The sequence below is a fragment of the Rutidosis leptorrhynchoides genome, chromosome 3 (assembly GCF_046630445.1).
Source record: "Rutidosis leptorrhynchoides isolate AG116_Rl617_1_P2 chromosome 3, CSIRO_AGI_Rlap_v1, whole genome shotgun sequence".
Taxonomy (NCBI): Eukaryota; Viridiplantae; Streptophyta; class Magnoliopsida; order Asterales; family Asteraceae; genus Rutidosis; species Rutidosis leptorrhynchoides.
The window spans coordinates 118,394,514-118,419,406 of record NC_092335.1 but is presented as its reverse complement, the minus strand read 5'-3'; the positions used below and the strand labels follow the sequence as shown (position 1 = coordinate 118,419,406).

At 35.0% G+C, this 24,893-nt stretch overlaps 1 protein-coding gene and 1 non-coding gene across 2 annotated transcripts in view; one reads left to right on the top strand and one right to left on the bottom strand.

Moving 5' to 3' along the window:
• Window positions 1-1,850: 1,850 nt before the first annotated feature.
• Window positions 1,851-1,957, bottom strand: LOC139903160 (small nucleolar RNA R71). The gene has a single exon (XR_011778002.1). It is a non-coding gene; the product is annotated as a small nucleolar RNA R71 (small nucleolar RNA).
• Window positions 1,958-6,385: 4,428 nt separating this feature from the next.
• Window positions 6,386-24,893, top strand: part of LOC139900324 (uncharacterized) — a 30,000-nt gene continuing 11,492 nt past the window's right edge. The window contains exons 1-5 of the mRNA XM_071883108.1: window positions 6,386-6,500; window positions 6,576-6,676; window positions 6,737-8,228; window positions 8,766-9,556; window positions 9,628-10,700. Of these exons, the coding sequence (XP_071739209.1) occupies window positions 6,386-6,500; window positions 6,576-6,676; window positions 6,737-8,228; window positions 8,766-9,556; window positions 9,628-10,700 (3,572 nt within the window). The remainder of the gene's footprint in view (window positions 6,501-6,575; window positions 6,677-6,736; window positions 8,229-8,765; window positions 9,557-9,627; window positions 10,701-24,893) is intronic.

Sequence of the window (24,893 nt, the reverse complement as noted above, 5' to 3'; positions counted from 1 at the left end):
AAATAAATATAGCGTTAAACTTAGCTGAGTCCCTGTGGAACGAGCCGGACTTACTAAAAACTACACTACTCTACGATTAGGAACACTGCCTATAAATGTTGTAGCAAGGTTTAGGTATATCCATTCAATAAAATAAATAAATAACTTGTGTAAAATTGTATCGTATGTAATAGTTTTTCGTAGTAAAATATAATCTATTACGTACTACACCTCGCACACATCAAGTATTTTTGGGCAGCAGACATCCGCACTCGCGGAGCTGCTCTGACCGGCTAAACCTGGTACTCGCATTAATTACAGTTTAGGGTTTTATTAATTTTTATTTTTATTGATTAACCTAATTAGGGTATAATTAAAATACTAATTAATTTTAATTTTAATTAAATTTGTATTTCTAAGTTTTATTTAGTTTTATTAATTATAAAATTAATACTTTTATAAAATAATAAGATAAAAATAATATTTTTATAAAAATTGTATTTTTATAACTTTAAGTTTTATTTTTATATTTTGTATCTTTTTATTAGTTTAATTTGTAATTTGTATATTTTTCATTCGTAACTAGTTTTAAGTTCTAGTTTTTGCCGTAGTTATTTTTTTATATTTCTAGATTTTTAGGCTTTGCCATAAAATCCCTTAAGTGCTTTTTCTTTAGATTAAGATTTAAGCGTTTTAGAATTTTACGACGTCACTTATCGCTTTAGTATTTAATAGATTTTAGTGCTTAATTAAGTTATTTCCATTTTGGATATAGAATTCCTTTTAAGTTTACTTTTAATATTTAGTTTTTAGACAGTTTCGACGCTCTACTTTCTTATTATTGTTTTTCGACCTTTTATTTTTCGACGTTTTTCGACGTTTTTCGACGCACACTTCTTCTTTCTCATTTCTACGCTCTAGTTTTTAGGACATAGAATTTTCTTTATTTTCTTTAATTTTTGACGAAAAAATTATTTTTAGCGGTTAAAATTGATAGACATCCAAAATTTTCTGCTTCGTAGTAATAGTTGGATTTGTTAGTGGCTGAGTTGTGGATTTTTTGACTTAAAGGATCCTGGCTCCCTGCTGCATCTTTTGACTATTCGAAACGTGGGCAAAAGCAGAAAAGTCTATTAAACTGATAACTTATATAATTTTTATCTTTATAACTAATAGGATATTCAGTGAATGCACCGAGCAAAACGTTCACCACCTGTAACTCGATCAAGACATCTAGCCAATATTATAGCCGTTGATTTTTCTTTAGAATCGTCATCTAGTCGACCAAGTACTCCAATTAAATTTCCGATAATAAATTTTTTGAACCCGACCTCACAATTGAGAACCCGGAGGATATTCAAGGACAATTCAGAGATCCCGAACCACTAATCATTCCTCCTGAACCACAAATCATTCAACCAGAGATTGTCGAGGAAGAAACCATTAAATCAGAATCCTCTAGTGATTCAGATTCAACAGACTCAATCATGGAAAATTCAGTACCTCTAAGTATGGAATATCGAATGAGAGCTACACGTACTGGCCATGGTCACGCAATTACTCAACCAGACATTAATGCGCCAGATTATGAAATCAAAGGACAAATCCTACACATGGTAACTAATCAATGCCAATTTAGTGGTACGCCAAAAGAAGATCCAAACGAACATCTTTGAACCTTTAATAGGATCTGTACTCTATTCAAAATCAGAGAAGTTGAGGATGAACAGATCTATCTCATGTTATTTCCCTGGACTTTAAAGAGAGAAGCCAAAGATTGGTTAGAATCGTTACCTGAAGGAGCGATTGATACATGGGATGTTTTAGTTGAGAAATTTCTTAAAAGATTCTTTCCAGCATCTAAAGCCGTGAGACTTCAAGGAGAAATTGTTACGTTCACGCAGATGGAAAATGAAACTTTATATGAAGCGTGGACAAGATTTGAAAAGTTGTTGAGAGGATGTCCTCAACATGGTTTAGACACTTATCAAATAGTACAAATATTCTACCAAGGATGCGACATTACTACACGAAAAGACATCGACATAGCAGCTGGTGGTTCCATTATGAAGAAAACCGCAACTGAAGCTTACAAAATTATTGATAACACTTCTTCCCACTCACACGAGTGGCATCAAGAAAAAGACATCGTTAGATCATCTAAAGCGGCTAGAGCCGATTCTAGCCATGACTTTGATTCCATTTCCGCAAAGTTAGATGCTTTCGAGAGACGAATGGAAAAGATGACTAAGGATATTCACCCAATACGAATTAGTTGTAAGCAGTATGGAGGACTACATTTGACAAAAGATTGTCTCAGTATTGAACAAACAATGGAACAAAGAGAGAATGTTTCATACATGAATCAAAGGCCTGGAAATAATTATCAAAATAATTATCAACCGTCAAGACCAAATTACAATCAAAATCAGAATTATAACCGAAATGTTTCATACAACAACCAACAAGGTCCTAGCAATCAACAAGTATCTAATAATACTTACAATCAGCAAAGACCTATTTTTCCAATTAAACCACCACAAATCGATGATAAAAAGCCAAATTTAGAAGATATGATGTCAAAGCTAGTTGAATCTCAAAGCAGTTTTTCACATCTCAGAAACAAACTAATGAACAAAATGCTCAAGCATTTAGAAATCAACAAGCTTCTATTCAAAATCTGGAACAAGAAGTAAGCAACCTAGCAAGGTTGATAGGTGAAAGAAAACTGGAGAGTCTACCTAGCGATACAAATGCTAACTCCCGAAATGAAACAGCTAAAGCCATTACCACGAGAAGTGGTATTACACTTAAACCACCTGAAATGCCTGTAATTTCTGATGACTCTATTCCTACTACACAGGCACCACAGCCTGAGCAAGAGAAAGAAACAGAACCGGTAGTTGAAAAGGTTAATGAAGATAACACAGTTAAGGCTAAACCTTATGTTAAACCATACCAACCACTGCTTCCTTACCCAAGTAAAATGAGAAAAGAAAGACTTGAAGCCGAGCAATCCAAATTCTTGGATATGTTTAAACAAATAAATGTAAATCTTCCTTTCATTGATGTGATTTCAGGAATGCCAAGATATGTTAAATTCCTGAACGATCTAATCACAAATAGAAAGAAAATGGAAGAACTCTCGGCTGTTATAATGAATGCTAATTGTTCTGCAGTGCTGTTGAATAAGCTACCAGAAAAGCTCTCAGATCCAGGAAGTTTCACAATTCCATGTTTTCTGGGTAGTTTTAGTTCAATAGAAGCATTGGCAGACTTAGGTGCTAGTATAAATTTAATGCCATATTCACTATACGCTAAACTAGACCTTGGAGAATTGAAACCAACAAGAATAAGCATACAACTAGCCGATCGATCAGTAAAATATCCTAGAGGGATAATGGAGACCATGCTAGTTAAAGTTGGTACTTTAGTATTTCAGTAGATTTTGTTATTCTGGACATGGAAGAAGATTCTCGAGTTCCTCTCATATTAGGAAGACCATTCTTAAACAAGGTTAAAGTAATAATAGACGTGTTTGGTAAGAAACTGACCCTAAGTATAGAGGACGAGAGTGTTACCTTTTCTGTTGATAGAGCCATGCAACAACCACAATCTGCAGATGATACATGTTATTATATTCAAACTATAGATTCACATGCAGAATTGTTAGAAGAATTTTGATCGTTCCTTATTTGTCACGATTATTTATGTTAAAATATGCAAAATTAACTATGTGTGAGTGAAAAAGGAGATACTTTGATGTGGTTTTATGTTTTACAGGTAAGAAAGATGTTGGCGCGAAATGTGGTACAAAACAGCGGTTCAAAGTGGATTATGGACAAGATTTGAGAGCTTAAAGAGTGATCAGGAAATTTGTATTGGCGTAAAATACACCATTTTTGGCGTAAAATACGCCACAGCTCAGGTCAATCCAGAACAAAAGTCCATCTTTGGCGTAAAAATACGCCCAGAAAAAATAACATTGGCGTAAAATACGCCAGATGTGGCGTAAAATACGCCAGGCCAAAATTCCTGGTGCCGGGAAATTCGAAAATTAGCTTTGTGGTCAAGTTTTCTAACCCCTATTTAAAGGGAGCTCTAGGGTTACGAAACCAACACTTTTTCCATCAGTTTTGGCAGCAGAAAACATTCCAAAACACCTCAAAACACCATTCAATCATCATTATTCAAGGATTCAAGTCAAGATCAAGGTGTGGTTCATCATGCAATCATCATGAAACTCATTGATTATCATCACCAACATGCTTGGCTAGTTTTCTAAACTTTATCCTTTCCATGAACAATTGAATCATGTATAATTTCATTCAAGATTATGTGATTTGTGATGTTTAATACTTTTGGATTATGATGTTATGAATCAAGTTGATTTTTGATTAATGCAAGTTCTATGTTTGTTATTGCAAGTTAAATTATTGTGATTTAACAGCGTGTTCTTGATCCAACTTAGTGTTAATTAGATTAGGGATAAAGACACTTTGTCTAGATTGCATAGTTTAAACCCAAGATAATAGAATTATTGAACTCAAGAAGTCTTGTCTATGAGATTTGATCAACAATTGATCAACATAATGCTTGTTTGAATGAATGCATGTTAAATTGGGATTGTGAAAGGATAAAGGCTTTACTCTCATTGTTTACATTTCAATCTTTTCAACTGCACGCTAGTTTAAGTTTAAGTTTTAAGTAGTGATTAATCTAAGTAGTCTTTAGTTAAACCAACAACTCAATCTGGAAATTGCTTGCTTGTTAACCATAACTTCTCGTGAAACGAACCCTGCTTACCCTCGCTAAGTTAGAGTAATTAGGCTATTTTTGGTCGACCCTTCGACATCGATCAAATTTTGGCGCCGCTGCCGGGGAGGTGTGCGCTTGATTTGTAAGCGCTTATTTTATTGCTTTTGTGTTGATTAGAAAAAACCATAAAAATTATAAAATCAATAAAAACCCAAAAATAGTGTTTTGTTTATTTTTGTTTCTGTCAGTTTTACGCTCGGTGTTCTTGTTTTTGTTGAAGTGCAGGTTAGTGTATGCAAACTCGGAGTTCGGGAGATCAAAATCTTAAGCCTTTAGACCTGAAAATCGAGAAATCTGCAAAAGCTAATCGAAAAGCTACACGAAAAGCTAATCGAAAAGCTAATCTGAAACTGAAGAGGAAGTTTTTGATCAACGAGACGAGATGGCCAAACGATCAAGAGGAGTAGACACCTACTACCAACCAGGTGATTTTGAGGATCATTCACCCATTGTTTATCCTGCACCGGCAGGAGGAAACAACCGACGATTTGAGGTCCGACCTCAACTCATTTCGATCTTGCCAACCTACCGAGGTATGGCTAATGAGGAGCCATATGAACACATCACTGAAATTAATGGGATATGTGCTACTAATCAGGTAAACGGTTTCACTGATGATGAGGTACATCTTCGATTATTTCCTTATTCACTTAAGGATAAGGCAAAAAGATGGTTTCTCTCCTTGCCCGCCCGGAGTATTAATACTTGGGCGGAAATGAAAAAACGATTTTTAGAGGAATTTTACCCCATAAGTAAAACTTCAGATATGCGTAGGCAAATAAAATCTTCTAAACAATTACCGGGTGAATTATTTCATGAAGCGTATGAACGTCTGATGGAGTTACTTAGGGCATGCCCACACCATGAGATACCCAAGTGGGAATTGGTTAAAGTTTTCTATGATAGTTTAGATTTCCAAAACAGGCAGTTTCTTTTGGCGGCTAGTGGTGGGGCATTCTTAACTCGGTCTAGTGATGATGAATGGACGTTCTTTGAACAGTTAAGCAAGGGTTCAAAAACCCAAGCTTCGGTTAATCGTAAACAACCTAGTACCTCCCGAGTGAATCATGTTTCCGATTCGGGTGGTTCATTTAGGAACTTAGAGCAGGAATTTGATGATTTGAAAATGCTTATATTTAACAACCCAAACCAGGGTCTTGCTTGTAATGTTTCGTAGGTTCAGGAAGTATGTGAGATTTGTGGAGATCCTTCTCACTTTGCATACAGATGTAGAAATGGGATTCCACCGGTAAATCAGCATATAGTGGAAGAACAAGTTAACGAGGTTCAGGGATGGAGATTTGATCCATACTCCAACACGTATAATCCGGGTTGGAGAAATCATCCTAATTTCAGTTGGAGCAATAACAACGCTCTGAATGCTAACCAAGGGAACCAACTTAAACCACAAAACAACTTTCAAAACCAGGGTAACTTTCAGAACCAAGGCAACTACCAAAGAAACTATCAAAACCCTTATCCCAACAATCGAAACCAAAACCAAAACAATTATCAAAACCAAGGGTAAAACCAAAACCAAAATCAAAACAGTACTTCAACTAATCAACCATCTAACTCGGATGCTAAGATGGATGCGTTCATCTCCGAAATGCGAAAAATGATAGAAGTGCAAAATAAGTCGATTGGTGCTTTGGCTAAGGAGATCGGTAATGTAGCAGAAAGTAAGGGAAATAGGGAACCAGGTACAATTCCAAGCTACACGATTCTAAATCCAAATCATAAGGATCAAGGAAAAGGGTAAAGCGTTAACATAGTAGGTACCTTGAGAAGCGGAAAGAAGTATGACAATAAGGTTGGTGAAAAAGAGGTAGTGCAACCAGAGTCAAGTAAGTCTCCTATTGTTCTTGATGAGGAAGAGGTAAGTGAAGTTGATGACCATGGAAAAGGGGTGAAAAATAAGGACCCAATTGTTATTTAGATCGGGAAACCGGAGACGGAATCAAAATCCGTCCCATTTCCCAAGGCCTTAGAGTCCCCAAACCAATTCCATTATGGGAAAAAGGGACCACAACCAGAGGACATGTGGGAAACGTTTAAACAGGTTAAGATAAATTTACTCCTCCTCGATGCTATTAGGCTAGTCCTGTCTTATGCTAAATTTTTAAAGGACCTTTGCACTCAAAAGAGGAAGCAAAGGGCGACTTTACCCAAAAAGGTGGAGCTAATCGAGCACCTAAGTGCGGTTGTTTTGGGTACACTTTCACCTAAGTTTAAGGACCCAGGGACCCCATTGATAGCTGTGACTGTAGGAAAGGTGAATGTGAAAAAGGCGTTATTGGACCTAGGAGCTAGCATAAATATTTTACCTTTTTGTCTAGTTGACCGATTTGAATTGGGTTTAATGAAAAGAACTGACATAATTATTCAACTAGCAGACCAGTCAATCAAAACGCCTAGGGGGATATTAGAAGATGTGATAGTAAAAGTGGAGGATTTCTATTACCCAGTTGACTTTGTTGTTATGGACATTGAACTTAGGAATAGAGATGCCCAACCCACTATAATCTTGGGACACCCGTTTTTGGTCACCATTAATGCTTACATTAATTGTCGAACGGGAGCTATGGACATATCTTTCGGTAATCGCAAGATGAGGATTAATATCTTTAATTCTCTTCATACACCGGATGTCCATGAATGCTATCGGATAGATGTAATTGATGAATTAGTGGAAAAACATACTTCTCACCTAATAACCAATGATCCAGTAAAAATATTTTGCTTAGGTGACAAAGAGGATGTTGAGTGTGAAGAGGTCAAGGCAGTAGAATTAGCAGTAGCAAGTACAATAGATGCTAGGTTGCCACCATGGACTCATAAATATGAGTCACTACCTAAATCCATTGATACTAATACGAGACCTTCACTAGAGTCACCACTGACTCTTGAGTTAAAACCGTTACCTTCTTATTTGAAGTATGCATTTTTAGGTACTGACGGCACTTTGCCAGTTATTATTGCTTCAGATTTGACAGGTGTGCAGGAAAAAGCCTTGATGGAAGTGCTTCATAAGTACAAGGCTGCAGTAGGGTGGACGATAGCTGATTTGAAAGGGATAAGTCCCTCAGTGTGTATGCATAGGATAGTTACAGATCTGGAGGTTAAACCTGCTCATGATACGCAACGCAGGTTAAACCCGAATATGCAGGAAGTTGTAAAGAAGGAAGTTCTCAAGTGGTTAGATGCAGGGATTATTTTCCCTATTTCAGATAGTCAGTGGATAAGCCCCACGCAAACAGTGCCAAAGAAAGCTGGGATAACGGTAATGGAAACGGAGGAAGGTAAAAAGATCACAACCCGTCCCGTGACGGGTTGGCGGGTATGTATTGATTACAGGAAGCTGAATGCTGCGACTTCAAAAGATCACTTTCCCTTGCCTTTTATTGATCAAATCATCGAAAAGTTGTCAGGTCAGAAATTTTATTGTTTCTTAGATGGGTATTCGGGATATAATCAAATACCTATTCACCCTAATGACCAAGAAAAAATGACTTTTACTTGTCCTTATGGAACTTATACTTTTAGACGAATGCCTTTTGGTTTATGTAATGCACCTGCTACTTTTCAAAGGTGTATGATGAGTATTTTCTCAGAGTTAATAGGCGAGTCTTTAAAAATTTTCATGGATGATTTTTCAATATTTGGCAAGTCTTTTGAGTCGTGTTTGAATATGTTGGAAAAAGTTTTAAAGAGGTGTACCGAGACCAACCTTGTCTTTAGTTGGGAAAAGAGCCACTTTATGGTAAGGGAAGGGGTGGTTTTGGGACACATTGTGTCTGAATGGGGATTCGAAGTCGATAGGGCAAAAGTGCAACTTATTTCCACATTACCTCCACCAACCAATGTTAAGGGGGTAAGATCGTTTTTGGGACATGCGGGATTCTATCGTAGGTTTATCAAAGATTTTAACGTTATTTCTAAACCATTGTGTAATTTGTTATTAAAAGACGCACCTTTTGACTTTGATGACCAATGTAAGGAGGCCTTTAACACCCTTAAGCGTAAGTTGACCGAAGCACCCATTTTGCAATCACCCGATTGGACCAAACCATTTGAAATTATATGCGACGCTAGTGATTTTGCGGCTGAGGCTGTTTTGGGTCAAAGAGTTGATAGGAAACCGGTTGTTATCTATTATGCTAGTAAGACATTCTCGGATGCCCAGGTGAATTATACCACAACCGAGAAAGAATTATTAGCAGTAGTGTTTGCCTTAGACAAATTTAGATCGTATTTGTGGGGGTCTAAGGTAGTTGTCTTTTCAGACCATAGTGCTCTAAGGCACTTGCTTGAAAAGAAAGAGTCTAAGCCTAGATTGATTAGGTGGATTTTGTTGCTACAAGAGTTTGATTTGGAAATAAGGGATAAAAAGGGTATAAAGAATGTGGTAGCCGACCATTTATCTAGGATACCCCCGCCACCGTTTGACCCTACTAAACCGATCCAGGAAAATTTCTCGGACGAGTGTTTGTTTAGTGTTGTGCAGGTACCTTGGTTCGCTCATATTGATAACTATTTGGTGACTAAAAAAGTACCGGAGCATTGGAACAAGCAAAAGAAGGATTACTTTTTCTCACAGGTTAAGCGTTACATTTGGGAGGACCCGATTCTTTACCGGATTGGACCCGATCAAATCATAAGAAGATGTGTGGTGGAAGATGAGCATAAGGACATTCTAGCTCATTATCATACTTTTGCATGTGGAGGACACTACGGAGTCAAGAAAACCGGGTACAAAGTACTCGACTCAGGTTTCTTTTGGCCTACTATTTTTAAAGACGCGTGTGAGTATGTTAAAAATTGTGCTAGGTGTCAAAGGATGGGGGAATCTATAAGCGTAATGAAATGCCCATGAACCCAATTTTGGTTTATGAAATCTTTGATGTTTGGGGCATAGATTTTATGGGACCCTTTCCACCTTCTTTTGGGTTTGAGTATATACTAGTAGCCGTTGATTATGTCTCCAAGTGGGTGGAGGCTGAGGCTACTCGGACCAATGATCACAAAGTTGTCCTAAAGTTTGTTAAGAAAAATATTTTTTGTCGTCATGGTGTACCTAAGGCCATAATTAGTGATGGGGGTTCGCACTTTAAGAACTCGCATTTTGCTAAACTTTTAAGGGATTATGGGGTAAATCACCGAATTGCTACGCCTTACCATCCCCGAACAAGTGGGCAAGTGGAAGTATCTAATAGGGAATTAAAAAGGATTTTAGAAAAAACTGTAAATCCTAATCGCAAAGATTGGTCTTTAAGACTAGACGATGTGCTTTGGGCTTACCGGACAGCTTATAAAACCCCTATTGGTACTTCACCTTATCGACTTGTTTATGGGAAGGCATGTCGCTTACCTGTTGAAATTGAGCATCGTGGAGAGTGGGCTATTAAACAGGTGAACATGAACATGGATGAGGCAGGAAAAGCAAGAAAGTTAGACCTATCGGCGCTGGATGAGTTGAGACGCGATGCTTATGAAAGTTCAAAAATTCACAAAGAGAAAACAAAAGCGTTTCATGATAAACAAATCGTAAGGCGGACGTTTGAAGTGGGGCAAAGTGTGTGGTTGTTTAATTCAAGGCTAAAGTTATTTGCGGGTAAGTTGAGAAGTAAGTGGAACGGTCCCTATGTGGTTACCAAGGTTACTCCATATGGGGCAATTGAAATAAAAGATCCAAAAGGTGGGGAACCATTCTTAGTTAATGGGCAACGATTGAAAATTGCTTCCGGTTTATCGCTTGATGATGCTAGGGTGGTTGAAACAATTCAGTTTGAACCCATGAAAGTCCATCAACTTAGAACAATTCGGGTGAATGAATCAAAGAATTATGTTAGTAAAGAAAACATTGATGCGTGGCTTGATCAAAATATTACTATTAGTCTGATGTGCGCAGAGGTGTATATGAAATAGCTATATATTTTACTAGGAAAAACTATTAAATACGATACAATTTTACACAAAATATGACAAGTTTTAATTATTTATTTACAAATGGGATATACCTAAACCTTGCTACAACACTATAGGCAGTGTACCTAATCGTAGAGTAGTGTAGTTTTTAGTAAGTCCGGTTCGTTCCACAGGGAGCTGGCTTATTTCACACTATATTTTAAACAATTATATTCGTACAAAATATATTATATTAATAATATATAAAAGGGGGTTTTACCGTTTAATGACCGGTTTGTCGATTTTATATTTTAAGCGAAGCGTAAAGTAAATTTAATTAACAAAATAAAATAAATAACAAAAAATATAAATGACGAATAATTAAAGGTGCGATGAAATATAAAATAAAATAATTATGCTTATTTAAACTTCCGTAATCATGATGTTTGATATGTTGATTTTTAGTTTATTCCCATGGGTTAATTGTTCTTTGTCCTGGATTATTTAATATGCCCGTCTGGTTTTTGTCCATAACAGTCCATCAGTCATAAATATAAAGTGCGAGTGTCCTCATCAAATTATCCTTATATCCGAAGTCAAATATTCCAACTAATTGGGGACTTAAACTGTAACAAGGTTTTAATACTTTGTTTAATAATTACACCGGGATATCGACTGCGTGTAATCCAAGGTTTAATACTTTGTTAACAATTATGCCAAGTGTCCTTGTACATAGTTTCACCTCTGTTTTAATAATTCTAGTGACTATTAATCCATTCCCGTGTCCGGTTAAATGAACTATTATTCGTACATATAAATTCCCCGCCCATCGTGTCCGATCGAGTGTATATGGTTATTTATAGGGACGTCCAATTGTAAATCTTTATATTAAAATTAAAAAACTATCATTTAGTTAAACAGATATAAAGCCCATTAATAGCCCATAGTCTAATTTCCACAAGTGTCGTTCTTTTGTCCAAACCCCAATTATGGTACAAAGCCCAATTACCCAATTTTAATATTTTTAGCCCAACATCATGATTACTTCGTCTTAAATAAGCATAATAATAAATTAAGTACGAGACATTAATTTAAAAAGGAGAACATAGCTTACATTGATTATTTATCGCGTAGTGTTACACGGACAGAGCTCCAACTTTAAAACCCGTAAAATAACCTTTACATTAACCCAAACTAATCTAATATAAAACTAACCTATACTATATATATTATATATATATATATTATTATTACATAGGGAGTATTATTGATGTTATGCGAGGTGTATATAAAATAGTATTATTTTTAGTGCGAAAATACTATTAAATACGATACAATTTTATACAAGATATTTATTTATTTATAGAATGGATATACTTAAACCTTGCTACAACACTTATAGGCAGTGTACCTAATCGTAAAGTAGTGTAGTTTTTAGTAAGTCCGGTTCGTTCCACAGGAAAATCTTTAAACAAAGCTCAACGCTATATTAGTTTACTTTTATAAAAATACAAACATATATATAAGTAATATTATTATTATAAAGGGGGGTTTTTACCGTTTAATGACCGGTTTGTCGATTTTAAGACTTTAGTCGCAGTTAAAACCTAATGTAAAATATAAAATAAATACAAGACTTAAATTAAAGCGTAAAGTAAATAACGATAATGAAATTGCGAATAATAAAAGTGCGATAAAATAAACTTGCGATAATTAAAAAGTACGATAATTAAAAGTGCGAATAAATAAAAATGCGATAATTAGAAGTGCAATTAAATATAAAATAAAGGAAATTAAATATGAAATAAAAGAATTATGCTTATTTAAACTTCCGTAATCATGATGTTTGACGTGTTGATTTTAGTTTTATCCCCATGGGTTAATTGTCCTTTGTCCTGGATTATTTAATATGTCCGTCTGGTTTTTGTCTATAACAGTCCATCAGTCATAAATATAAAGTGCGAGTGTCCTCGTTAAATTATTCTTATACCCGAAGTTAAATATTCCAACTAATTGGGGATTCGAATTGTAACAAGGTTTTAATACTTTGTTTAATGAATACACCAGGTTATCGACTACGTGTAAACCAAGGTTTTACTACTTTGTTAACAATTACACCAATTACCCTTGAATGTAATTTCACCCCTGTTTTAATTATTCTAGTGGCTATTAATCCATTCCCGTGTCCGGTTAAATGAACGATTATTCGTACATATAAATACCCCGCCCATCGTGTCCGATTGAGTGTATATGGTAATTTATAGGGACGCCCAATTGTAAATCTTTATATTAACATTAACAAACTATAATTTAGTTAAACAAATATAAAGCCCATTAATAGCCCATAGTCTAATTTCCACAAGTGTCGTTCTTTTATCCAAACCCCAATTATGGTACAAAGTCCAATTACCCAATTTTAGTAATTAGCCCAACATCATGATTACTTCGTTTTAAATAAGCATAATAATAACTTAGCTACGAGACATTAATGTAAAAAGGTTGAACATAACTTACAATGATTAAAAATAGCGTAGCATTACACGGACAGAATTTTGACTTACACTCTTAAAACAATCCTTAACATAACCTTATTATTATTATTAATTAAAATTAAAATTATAAATATTTATTTATATCATATGTTTGAGATAGAGGGAGATAGATATTATGGTGTTTTTGTTGGTCTTTAAAACTCGGCAGAAAACTGGATTTATATAGGACCTGACCAGCATTTTCACTCCATGCGACTCGCATGGATTTTGTGCCTCTGGCCATGCGAGTCGCATGGCCACCCTGGATCCAGCCAAATTGGTTTGTTTTCTTCTTGCCGACGTAATATAATAATAATATATAATATAATATATAATTATATATAATTATATATATATTATATTATATTCTTGTGCATAGTAGACTAGATATTTTTGGTCCGTTGCGTCGGGCGTTTCTTCTTGGCTCAGGTCCCGGTTCCGGATTTTCGGACGTCTTCGCGTATTATTTTATATCGTGTACTTTGCGTCTTGTAACTTGTACTCTTGTCATTTTGAGACGTTCCTCATCAATATTTTGAACCTTTTTAGTTGTATCTTGTACTTTTTAGCTCTTTGGACCTTTTTGTCTTCAATTTGTCGAATCTGCCTTTTGTCTTCACTTTTTAATATTTAAACGAATATTGCTTGTAAATCGAACAATACCAACTAAAATCTTGTCTTTCTTGGGGAATAATGCTATAAAATATATGTTCCTTTTTAGCCTTATCAATATCCCCACACTTGAGCGTTGCTTGTCCTCAAGCAATACAGTCTTGAAATAAAAACATACAAATCACTTCTTTATTCTTCACACTTTATACATCAGTGATTTTGATATGGCGGTATAAACAATGATAGTAACGATGTGGTTAAGGTGGGTGTGTCTTTTATAGTTGCCTCGGGTTTAGGTCAACGACACTGGCAATCAAATAGCCGATTTACTTTCGGTTTCCAAAGCAAAGTGCACATTTGAAAGGCGGTTTACAGTCCCACATGACTTATAAAAATGTAGATCCTTAAGGAAATTGGATCTTTATGAAAACATTTGATCTTTTGAAAATTCAAGCTAGATTTTATCCTAGACAAGTTTTCTGATTTAATCCATTCTTTGGTGTTGCAAAATATATTTGTGGATCAATATTTTGGCTAAAACTTTTAGGTTTGTGTAATCCACTGCTATCCCTGTATCGGAAAGCACACATCCAGTTTACTTGTTCCGTATATTAACTTTCGGTAAACTACCGTCCGGTTGTAAAGGAAAGCGATGAACAAGAAACTGTTAAGGCAATGTCCCGTGACATGCAGATGATTATGGTCTTTTAACGTGTCGGATGCTAGAACTATCCTTGGTAGGAGCAATAGTAAAGATCATCCTATGATTTTTCGGTCTGGCACAAGGTCCTGTCTCCGACCATGCTATGCAACCACCGTTCTTACGGTTGACACCCGATTTGGTTCAGGTAACCTAATGAATTCCAGGTGAATTCCTAGGATTTTACGTTCAATGGTAATGAACGCATTGAAAATGGGTTTTCAGAAAACAAATCGGTTTGTAATTTTTATCAAAATATTTTCTCGTTCAAGCTCGAGTTTAGATATCATCGAATTCCATGAGTTTGAATTCTCAATCTTTAAGGTCAATCTCAAGGATTGAGTAATATCAGGCTTAAAAGCTGATTTTTGATCTTTAAAGGAGATTATCCTTTCTGGGGATCTGATTCATTAGTCTTATCAAGCTAATTTGCACGGTGCCTCCCCATTGTACGAGATAAATCCTTCTCATGGTTAGGATAAATCTGACCACTTGGCGACCCTGTTTGATGCTGAGGTCCGTGGATTTCCTGCTGATTTTAGAAATGACTTTTCTAGATTTTTCATCAACCTACAGCTGGTCTGGACGACAACTTCTTGACCTAAATCAAGAAGCGCGTGTCTTTTTCGGAAGACTTTACTTCCTTTTAAATGATGGAATTGATTCATCGTGTAGATCCATCTCTCTTCGATAGTTTCATTGGATAAAACAGTTGATTATTGTTCAAAGCAAAAGTATTTTCAAAAATTTGTACAAAAATATGTGATATTTTGAATAACTTGGTAAACTTTTCCCACACTTGGCTTTTATTTATGTTTTTCTTTGCCTTTTTCTCTTCTATTCCATTCTTATTAAATGAATTCTAACATTTTGGTTGTTTCTCAATTTATGTCCTTTCCGAGGTAACGATAATTTCGGCTCAATGACCTAGTTTTAATCGTTCATAAATATATATAAACATGATTTTGAATTCATTTTGTTAAAAATTTTGAAAATTTTACTAGAAGTGGGTAGTCAGTATATAAGACTAGGGCTGTTCCTTGTTATCGGAGAGCACTAGATTCTAACACAACTACTGCGTTACTAGCATTTTTAATGGTAACCAAGTGTTTAAATCAAAAATTTTTTTTTTTTTTTTTTAAATCCGAAAGAATTTAACCCCTTCCCACACTTAAGATCTTGTAATGCCCTCATTTGCAAGAAATCAGAAACAATTTAAATTATTGAGGGTTATTAGCGTAGAAAAATGATTAAATTTTACCAAAGTTTCAAACATATTGTCGTTTGATTGTTGAATGATAAATGGTGCACGTCATTTGTTCATTCCGTCTTGTTGTTATTTCACATATATTTTGCATCTTATCGTCAAAATTACTTGCTTTTGCTGAACTTAATGCCAGTCTTTGAAAACACGTTGTTTTATCCTGTTTTGTGCATAACATAAAATACATACAATACAAATATAATCATACATGCAATTTGAAATGGAACTTTGGCATCCCACTTTCAAATTATAAGAAAAATATTAGTACACAATAATAATAGAAATATCAAACATTACATAAATGTAATTAAAATGTTAAGTGTTTAAAATAATAAAAATATAAATTACCAACTTATCTCTACTGATCAGGAGGTGGGTTAGGAGGAAAATTAGGATATGGATCCCAATTCATGTTCGCGTCCGGGTTCCATGGCTGATGATAGGTGAACTGGTATGCTGCGTCATAATCATATAAATCATAGGGTGGTCTCATTTCTGGCTGATGTGCGGGATAGTATGCGGGTCGGGTCGGATAATACATCTCGCCAGGCTGCAACTGGCTTATAATTTGGCGCTGATGATAATCCCATCGGCCATGCTCTCGTTGCCGGGAATGCTCGTAGTCATTCCGACGTTGCCATGCCTCGTACTGCATATGCCTATCATAGTTCGTCATGTATTCATCCTCCATACGAACGCCTAAATCAAGAGCAGTCTCCCGAACAACTCCTATAATGTTGTTCGCCTCTTCCATTTCGTCATCCGAACCTCTTTCTACCTGTCGCTGAGGTCCCTCGTATCGATATACCCGACCACGTCTCATCAATAATACCCTTGCACCGTGATAAAGGTTTGAACTTATAGTTTCACCTTCGTCCTCTATTTCGTTCATTGGACCCCCTTGGTGCTTATCCACACCTAAATACTCTCCAATGAGAGTAATGAAAATACCACCACCTATAATACTCCCCGATTTCATCCCCGAAACTACATTAGCGAGATAATAACCAACACAATAGGGAATGTTAATGAAACTCCTCGGGTCTCTAATACACTTGAGGTAGAACAAATCGTTTACGGTCAATTTCTCCTTATTCTTACCCCTTTGTGTAATTGTGTTTGCTAAGAATCTATGAATCACCCGGAGTTCAGCTCTATCTATATCTAAGTATGTATGATTTCCACTGGCGTGAAATTCATTAAAGTGGGACATACGCCTCCAGACGGCATTAATATCAAATTCCCTATCTATCCTTTCTCCTTGGACAATCAGGCTATTACAGTCGGGGCTCAAAAGTTCAGCAGGGGTGTAAATATGTAAGGCCCTGGCTAAATCTATCATGGACATTCTGTACATGCGTCCACCTAACAGAAATCTAATAAAGCTTCTATCATCTATCCTCCTAACATCACTGTTTAACTTAATAGTACTAAGTAATTCTATACACCATTCCCTATATATGGTTCTACGAATGGAAAATAGGCGCATCCAATCGTTAAACTGAGAATTACCATACCTTTGCACCAATAATTCCCGAATCGGTTCCTCAAGGTCAACTGTTTCCAAAGGTACCCAGTCAATTGCCCTTGGCATTTCAACAACCTTAAAGTAGAGAATGTGCATGTTCTTTTGATAATCTGGATACTCTATCAAACATCGATCAAATCTCAGATTTGGGTGTAACTGATCTTCATTAATGTCTAAGCTCAGAATCATTTGATGTGGAGCGAATTGACGAAACTGATTCATGAATAATTGATCTTGATCGTGATATGGAATATGTTGATCCTCATGTTGTTCTTCTTCTTGTTGCATATGTTGTTCTTGTTCATAAAACATTTCCGGTTCGGGCTCTGGTTGTCTGGACGATGATGCACCGTCCGTATCTGTATTTCTCTGCAAAACACATTAAACACAAAATTTGTGCATCCAAATATGCATTAGTGTTAGCAAAATAATAACTTGAAACAATTATGATGACATGTTCAATTCATTACACATTTTATACACATTTTCTTAACAATAACAATTCTACACTTTTACATACGAAAATGTGTACAATGTTTTATCACATTTAAACTCTTAAACATGTCAACAATAATCATTATAGCAATTAAACACTTGTTACATGGCATTCAAATCAAACTAGTGCTCATTTTCATATTTTTGTCAAGTCTACACTTTGTCAAATAAGCATATACGAAAAATGTACATCAAGTTCATAAGCATTTATCTCAAATAACATGCCAAAATAATCACTACTAGCAATGAAACAAGTTTCAAATGGCCTTTATATCAAATTATCCAAGTTCATGAATTTTTAGACTTAAAAAGTCCACTTTAATTCTCAAAAACATGTTTAGGCTCAAAGTTTGGATCAATTAACTACCTAAACATGTTACACTACTTAATTTAGCAACAATTCATGACAAAAATCGGCCATAACCTGTTTATATCAAAAAGCCACAAATTGCTCAAGAACACAAACCCTAGATTCTTAAAAATTTGAAGTTTTTAGCTTCAATTCATGTTAAATAGCTTCTATCTAGGATATACATGCATAATATAACATCAATTTAACACTAATTTCACTAAAAATTAACAAAAATTAAATTAGGTAAAATGGCTCAAGAACACACATAATTCGAATTTAAAGAGATTAGGGGTGAAATCTTTACCGTTCTCCTGAAGGGGTTGAGACTACTGAATCTAGGCATGATTGTTGTGAAGTTTTGCAAGAAATTTGGTGAGAAATGATGAAAAATTGAGAGGATTTGAGAGTAAGTTCGTGTATGTGTGTGTATTTGTGAGAGACATAAGCAGATTCGCTGGATAAATGATCCTGACCAGATTTCTTTAGCCATGCGAGTCGCATGGTTTCCTGCCCATCCCCATGCGAGTCGCATGGGGTTAAATTCCAGATATTTATATTTTTTTTTTTTTTTTATAAAATCTTATACTTTTAAAACATATAATTAAATAAAATTTTAAAAATTTTGTTTCTTTTTAGGACGAGGTCGTTTCGGGACGATGCCCTAGTCCGTCCCTCGACAAAATTTTAAAATTTTGTCATTTTCAAGCGATTGTTTTAAAAGCTTAGATTTTTGGATTTTTTTTTTTTTTTTTTTTTTTTTTGGCATACTTTAAATCAATAAGCTTAAAAATAATGATAATAAAAATTCTCGTCCCGCCATCGGGTAAAGCAATTTCGGTTCAAAGACCTAGTCTTCAACTTACAACGAATTTTAAAGATCATATTTTTAACTTAATGAGATAGAGTAAATTTTTGTTTTTAAATTCACACAATTTAAATATAAAATTCAAAATTAATATTAAAAAAAATCACACCAAACTTAAAATTTGAAATGCATAAAATTAAAAATTCATATTTTAAAAATTCACACCAGACTTAATTTAAAAATTCATATTATAAATTCACACCAAACTTATATTAAAAATTCATATTATAAATTCACACCAAACTTATATTAATTTTTCAAATATTTACAATTTTAAATATATTGTTTTTACAAAGTTTACAATATTAATTTAAGATTTATATTAATTTTAAAAACATGGTAAAAATAAAATTAAAAATCTTTTTGGCTTTTTATCCCACTTTAATCAATCAAATATTATCAAAAATATGCGCCCCTCTTTTCGGTAAAGTAATTTCGGTTCCAAGACCTAATTTGACTCATGACGAATTTTTGAAATATTTTGGGTTGATTGATTAAAGATATTTATACCTTAAGAATAAACGTTAAATTTCGCAGTGATGTAATAAATTTTTGAATGATATCAATAATTTCGGTCGCCAAACCTAATTTTATTCAATACCAATTTAATACTTTTTAGCGAACAAATTAGCGTTTATTATCAAAAGGTTAAAAATAAAAATAAAAATAAAAACTGTATAGACATACCTGTGAAATGGATTTCTTAGTTATATGATCTATTCCATTCATAAGATAGTCGGTTTAATTGGTTTTCCATGGCTACATAAGCGTAACCTCGAGCATTCAGTGTCTTTTCTTCTAAACATATGAACGGTCCGTCTCTGCATAAAGTAACAAATTCGGTATTTGAATAGGTTTGATTATTTGAACATTTACCTCCATGTGACCATTTTCCGCATTTGTGACATCGTTCTAGGTGTCGTGCTCTTCTTTTCGCTGCGGATTTTGATTTTCCTTTACCAAATTGTAACTTATTATCTTCGCATCTGGATTCTTTTCTAACTCCGTCCATTCTTTCTCTGATTACTGATACTATTTCACTCGGTAGTATGTCATTATTACGTTTAGTGATCAAAGCGTGTAGCATTAGACCATGGTTTAGTTCACAGGCAGTCTTCATTTCGTAAAAACCTAAAAAAAAATTAAAAATTCAGAATGGGGGGAGAAGACTAGTTCTTTAGGGTCTGCTAGGGAAAGACCATTCGGGTTCCATTTTCGAGAACTACACGAAAACAGACAATCTAACTCTAACAGAAATACATATTATCCTTTAAAGACTTGATTCTCCCCACACTTAGTTAGCTGTGGTGTCGAAATTGTGATTAACTTCGTTGTCGACTTCCATCGGACCATGTATGTAATGTTTAACTCTGTGACCATTAACTTTAAATTCAATCCCATTTGAATTTATCAATTCTATCGTTCCGTATGGGAAAACTCTTTTGACTATGAATGGTCCAGACCATCTTGATTTCAATTTTCCAGGAAATAGCTTGAATCGTGAATTGAAAAGAAGAACTCTGTCTCCTTCTTTAAATTCTTTTGAACTTCTGATTCTTTTATCATGCCATTTCTTCGTTCTTTCTTTATAGATTAACGAATTTTCGTATGCTTCATGTCTTAATTCTTCTAATTCGTTTAGTTGACTTAATCGTAGACGTCCAGCTCCATGTAAATCAAGATTACATGTCTTCAAAGCCCAAAATGCTTTGTGTTCAATTTCTACTGGAAGATGACATGCTTTTCCATAAACAAGTCTAAAAGGTGTGGTTCCAATTGGAGTTTTGTAGGCTGTTCTAAAAGCCCAGAGTGCATCCTCCAATTTAATGGACCATTCCTTTGGATTTGATCCTACGGTTTTCTCTAGAATACGTTTTAAAGCTCGGCTGGTATTTTCAACTTGTCCACTTGTTTGTGGATGATATGCGGTGGAGATTTTATGAGTTACTCCATATCTTTTAAGAACTTTCTCAAGTTGATTATTACAGAAATGAGTACCCTGATCACTTATTAAAGCTTTCGGTGTTCCAAACCTTGCAAAAAGACGTTTTAAAAAGTTGACTACAACTCGTGCATCGTTAGTTGGGAGAGCTTGTGCTTCCGCCCATTTAGATACATAATCAATTGCTACGAGTATATATAGATTATTATGAGATTTTGGAAATGGACCCATAAAGTCAATACCCCAAATGTCAAATACTTCACATACTTGGATGACATTTTGTGGCATTTCATCACGTTGACTTATTTTTCCGGCCCTTTGACATGCATCACAGGATTTGCAAAGAAGGTGTGCGTCTTTGTAAATTGTAGGCCAATAGAATCCAGCTTCATAAACTTTTCTTGCTCTTAGTTGAGGCCCATAATGCCCTCCTGTTGGTCCTGTGTGACAATCGTTTAAAATTTTACTAGCTTCATCTCCAAATACACATCGGCGTATTATTCCATCGGGACAACTTTTAAACAGATGTGGATCTTCCCAGAAATAGTGTTTTATATCACTGAAGAATTTCTTTCGTCTTTGGTACGATAATCCTTTTTCAAGGAATCCACAAACTAAGTAGTTTGCATAGTCTGCAAACCATGGGATTTTTTTATAATCTATCTTCAATAGATATTCATCAGGAAAGTTGTCTTGTATGGCCGATTCATTTAGAACTTCTAACTCAGGATTTTCAAGACGAGAAAGATGATCAGCGGCGAGATTTTCTGCTCCTCTTTTATCTCGGATTTCAATATCAAACTCTTGTAAGAGTAAGATCCAACGGATTAATCTTGGTTTAGCATCTTGTTTTGAAAATAGGTATCTAAGAGCAGAATGGTCGGTATAGACCACCGTTTTTGCTAGAACGAGATATGATCGAAATTTGTCAAAAGCAAAGACAATAGCAAGGAGTTCTTTTTCAGTAGTTGTATAGTTCGTTTGTGCTCCTTGTAATGTCTTACTAGCATAATATATAGGTTGAAATCGTTTTTCAATCCTTTGTCCTAAAACGGCTCCCATTGCAAAATCACTTGCATCGCACATTAGTTCAAATGGTAGATTCCAATTTGGTGTTATCATGATCGGCGCATTAGTGAGTTTTTCTTTAAGAATATTAAAAGATTTGATACATTCATCTGAAAAGATGAATGTCGCATCCTTTTCTAGGAGTTTATTCATAGGAGTGGCAATTTTAGAAAAATCTTTTATGAAACGTCGGTAAAAACCGGCATGCCCTAGAAAACTCCTAACTCCTCAAACATTTGTGGGATGTGGAAGTTTAGCAATTACATCTACTTTAGCTCTATCCACTTCAATTCCTTTTTTTGAAATTTTATGTCCAAGAACGATGCCTTCTTTAACCATGAAATGGCATTTCTCCCAATTAAGTACTAGATTTGATTTTTCGCATCTAATTAGCATTCGTTCCAGATTAACTAGACATGATTCAAATGTATCACCGAAGACTGAAAAGTCATCCATGAAAACTTCCATGCATTCTTCTATCATGTCATGAAAAATCGCCATCATACACCTTTGAAAGGTTGCAGGGGCGTTACAAAGTCCAAATGGCATGCGTTTGTAAGCAAAAGTACCATAAGGGCACGTGAATGTGCTTTTCTCTTGATCTTCGGGTGCTATTGGAATTTGAAAATATCCGGAAAATCCATCTAGAAAACAATAGTAACTATTTCTGGCTAATCTTTCCAACATTTGATCTATGAAAGGTAAGGGAAAGTGATCTTTTCTGGTGGCGTCATTTAATTTTCTATAATCAATACACACACGCCATCCTGTTACAGTCCTAGTAGGAATAAGCTCATTTTTCTCATTTGTAATGACAGTCATGCCACCCTTCTTAGGCATGCATTGAACTGAGCTTACCCATGGACTATCAGAAATTGGATATATCAAACCTGCATCTAGCAGTTTAATAATCTCTTTCTTAACTACATCTTGCATATTAGGATTTAGTCTTCGTTGGCGTTGCACATACGTTTTATGACCTTCTTCCATAAGGATTTTATGTGTGCAATACGAAGGACTTATTCCTTTAATATCATGAATCTTCCATGCAATGGCTGGTTTATGAGCTTTCAACACAGAAATGAGTTGTGATTTCTCATTTTCAATAAGAGAAGACGATATTATTACAGGTAATTCAGATTCACCATGTAAATAAGCGTATTCCAAATGGTTTGGAAGTGGCTTTAACTCTAATTTCGGAGGTTCTTCTATCGATGATTTATATCGATATCTGTCTTCTTCTTTTAGCATTTGAATTTCTTCTGTTGTTGGTTCATATCCATTAGCTATAAGTGTAGCTAACATTTCAGCTTCATCAATTGGTTCATTACCTTCTCCTAAAGAACATTCTCCTGTTCCTTGTAATTCTGGAAATTCTTCTAATAATTCTGCATGTGCATCTATAGTTTGAATATAATAACATGTATCATCTGCAGATTGTGGTTGTTGCATTGCTCTATCAACTGAAAAGGTAACACTCTCATCCTCTATACTTAGGGTCAGTTTCTTACCGAACACGTCTATCATTGCTTTAGCCGTGTTTAAGAATGGTCTTCCTAATATGAGAGGAACTTGAGAATCTTCTTCCATGTCCAGAACAACAAAATCTACTGGAAATACTAAAGTACCAACTTTAACTAGCATGTTCTCCATTATCCCTCTAGGATATTTTATTGATCTATCGGCTAGTTGTATGCTTATTCTGGTTGGTTTCAATTCTCCAAGGTCTAGTTTAGCGTATAGTGAATACGGCATTAGATTTATACTAGCACCTAAGTCTGCCAATGCTTCTATTGAACTAAGACTACCCAGAAAACATGGAATTGTGAAACTTCCTGGATCAGATAGTTTTTCTGGTATCTTATTCAACAGCACTGCTGAACAATTAGCATTCATAGTAACAGCCGAGAGTTCTTCCATTTTCTTTCTATTTGAGATTAGATCTTTCAAGAATTTAGCAAATCTTGGCATTCCTGAAATCACATCAATGAAAGGAAGATTTACATTTATCTGTTTAAACATATCCAAGAATTTGGATTGCTCGGCTTCAAGTTTTTCTTTCTTCATTTTACTCGGGTAAGGAAGTGGTGGTTGGTATGGTTTAACATAAGGTTTATCCTTAACTGTGTTATCTTCATTAACCTTTTCAACTACCGGTTCTTTTTCCTTATCTTGATCAGGTTGTGGTTCTTGTGGAGTAGGAATGGTTTCATCAGAAGTTACAGGTATTTCAGGTGGTTTAAGTGTTGTACCACTTCTTGTGGTAATAGCTTTAGCTGTTTCATTCTGGGGGTTAGCGTTTGTATCACTAGGTAGACTTCCCGGTTTTCTTTCACCTATTAACCTTGCTAGGTTACTCACTTCTTGTTCCAGATTTTGAATAGAAGCTTGTTGATTTCTAAATGCTTGAGCATTTTGTTCATTTGTTTGTTTCTGAGATGTGAAAAACTGCGTTTGAGTTTCAACTAGCTTCGTCATCATATCTTCTAAATTTGGTTTTTTATCATCGGTTTGTTGTGGTGGTTTGTTTTGAAAATTAGGTCTTTGCTGATTGTAAGTATTATTGGATACTTGTTGATTGCTAGGACCTTGTTGGTTGTTGTATGGAATATTTCGGTTATAATTCTGGTTTTGATTGTAAATCGGTCTTGGCGGTTGATAATTATTCTGATAATTATTTCCAGGCCTTTGGTTTATGTATGAAATATTCTCTCTTTGTTCCATTGTTAATTCAATACTGAGACAATCTTTTGTCAAATGTGGTCCTCCACACTGCTCACAACTAATTCGTATTGAGTGAATATCTTTAGTCATCTTTTCCATTCGTCTCTC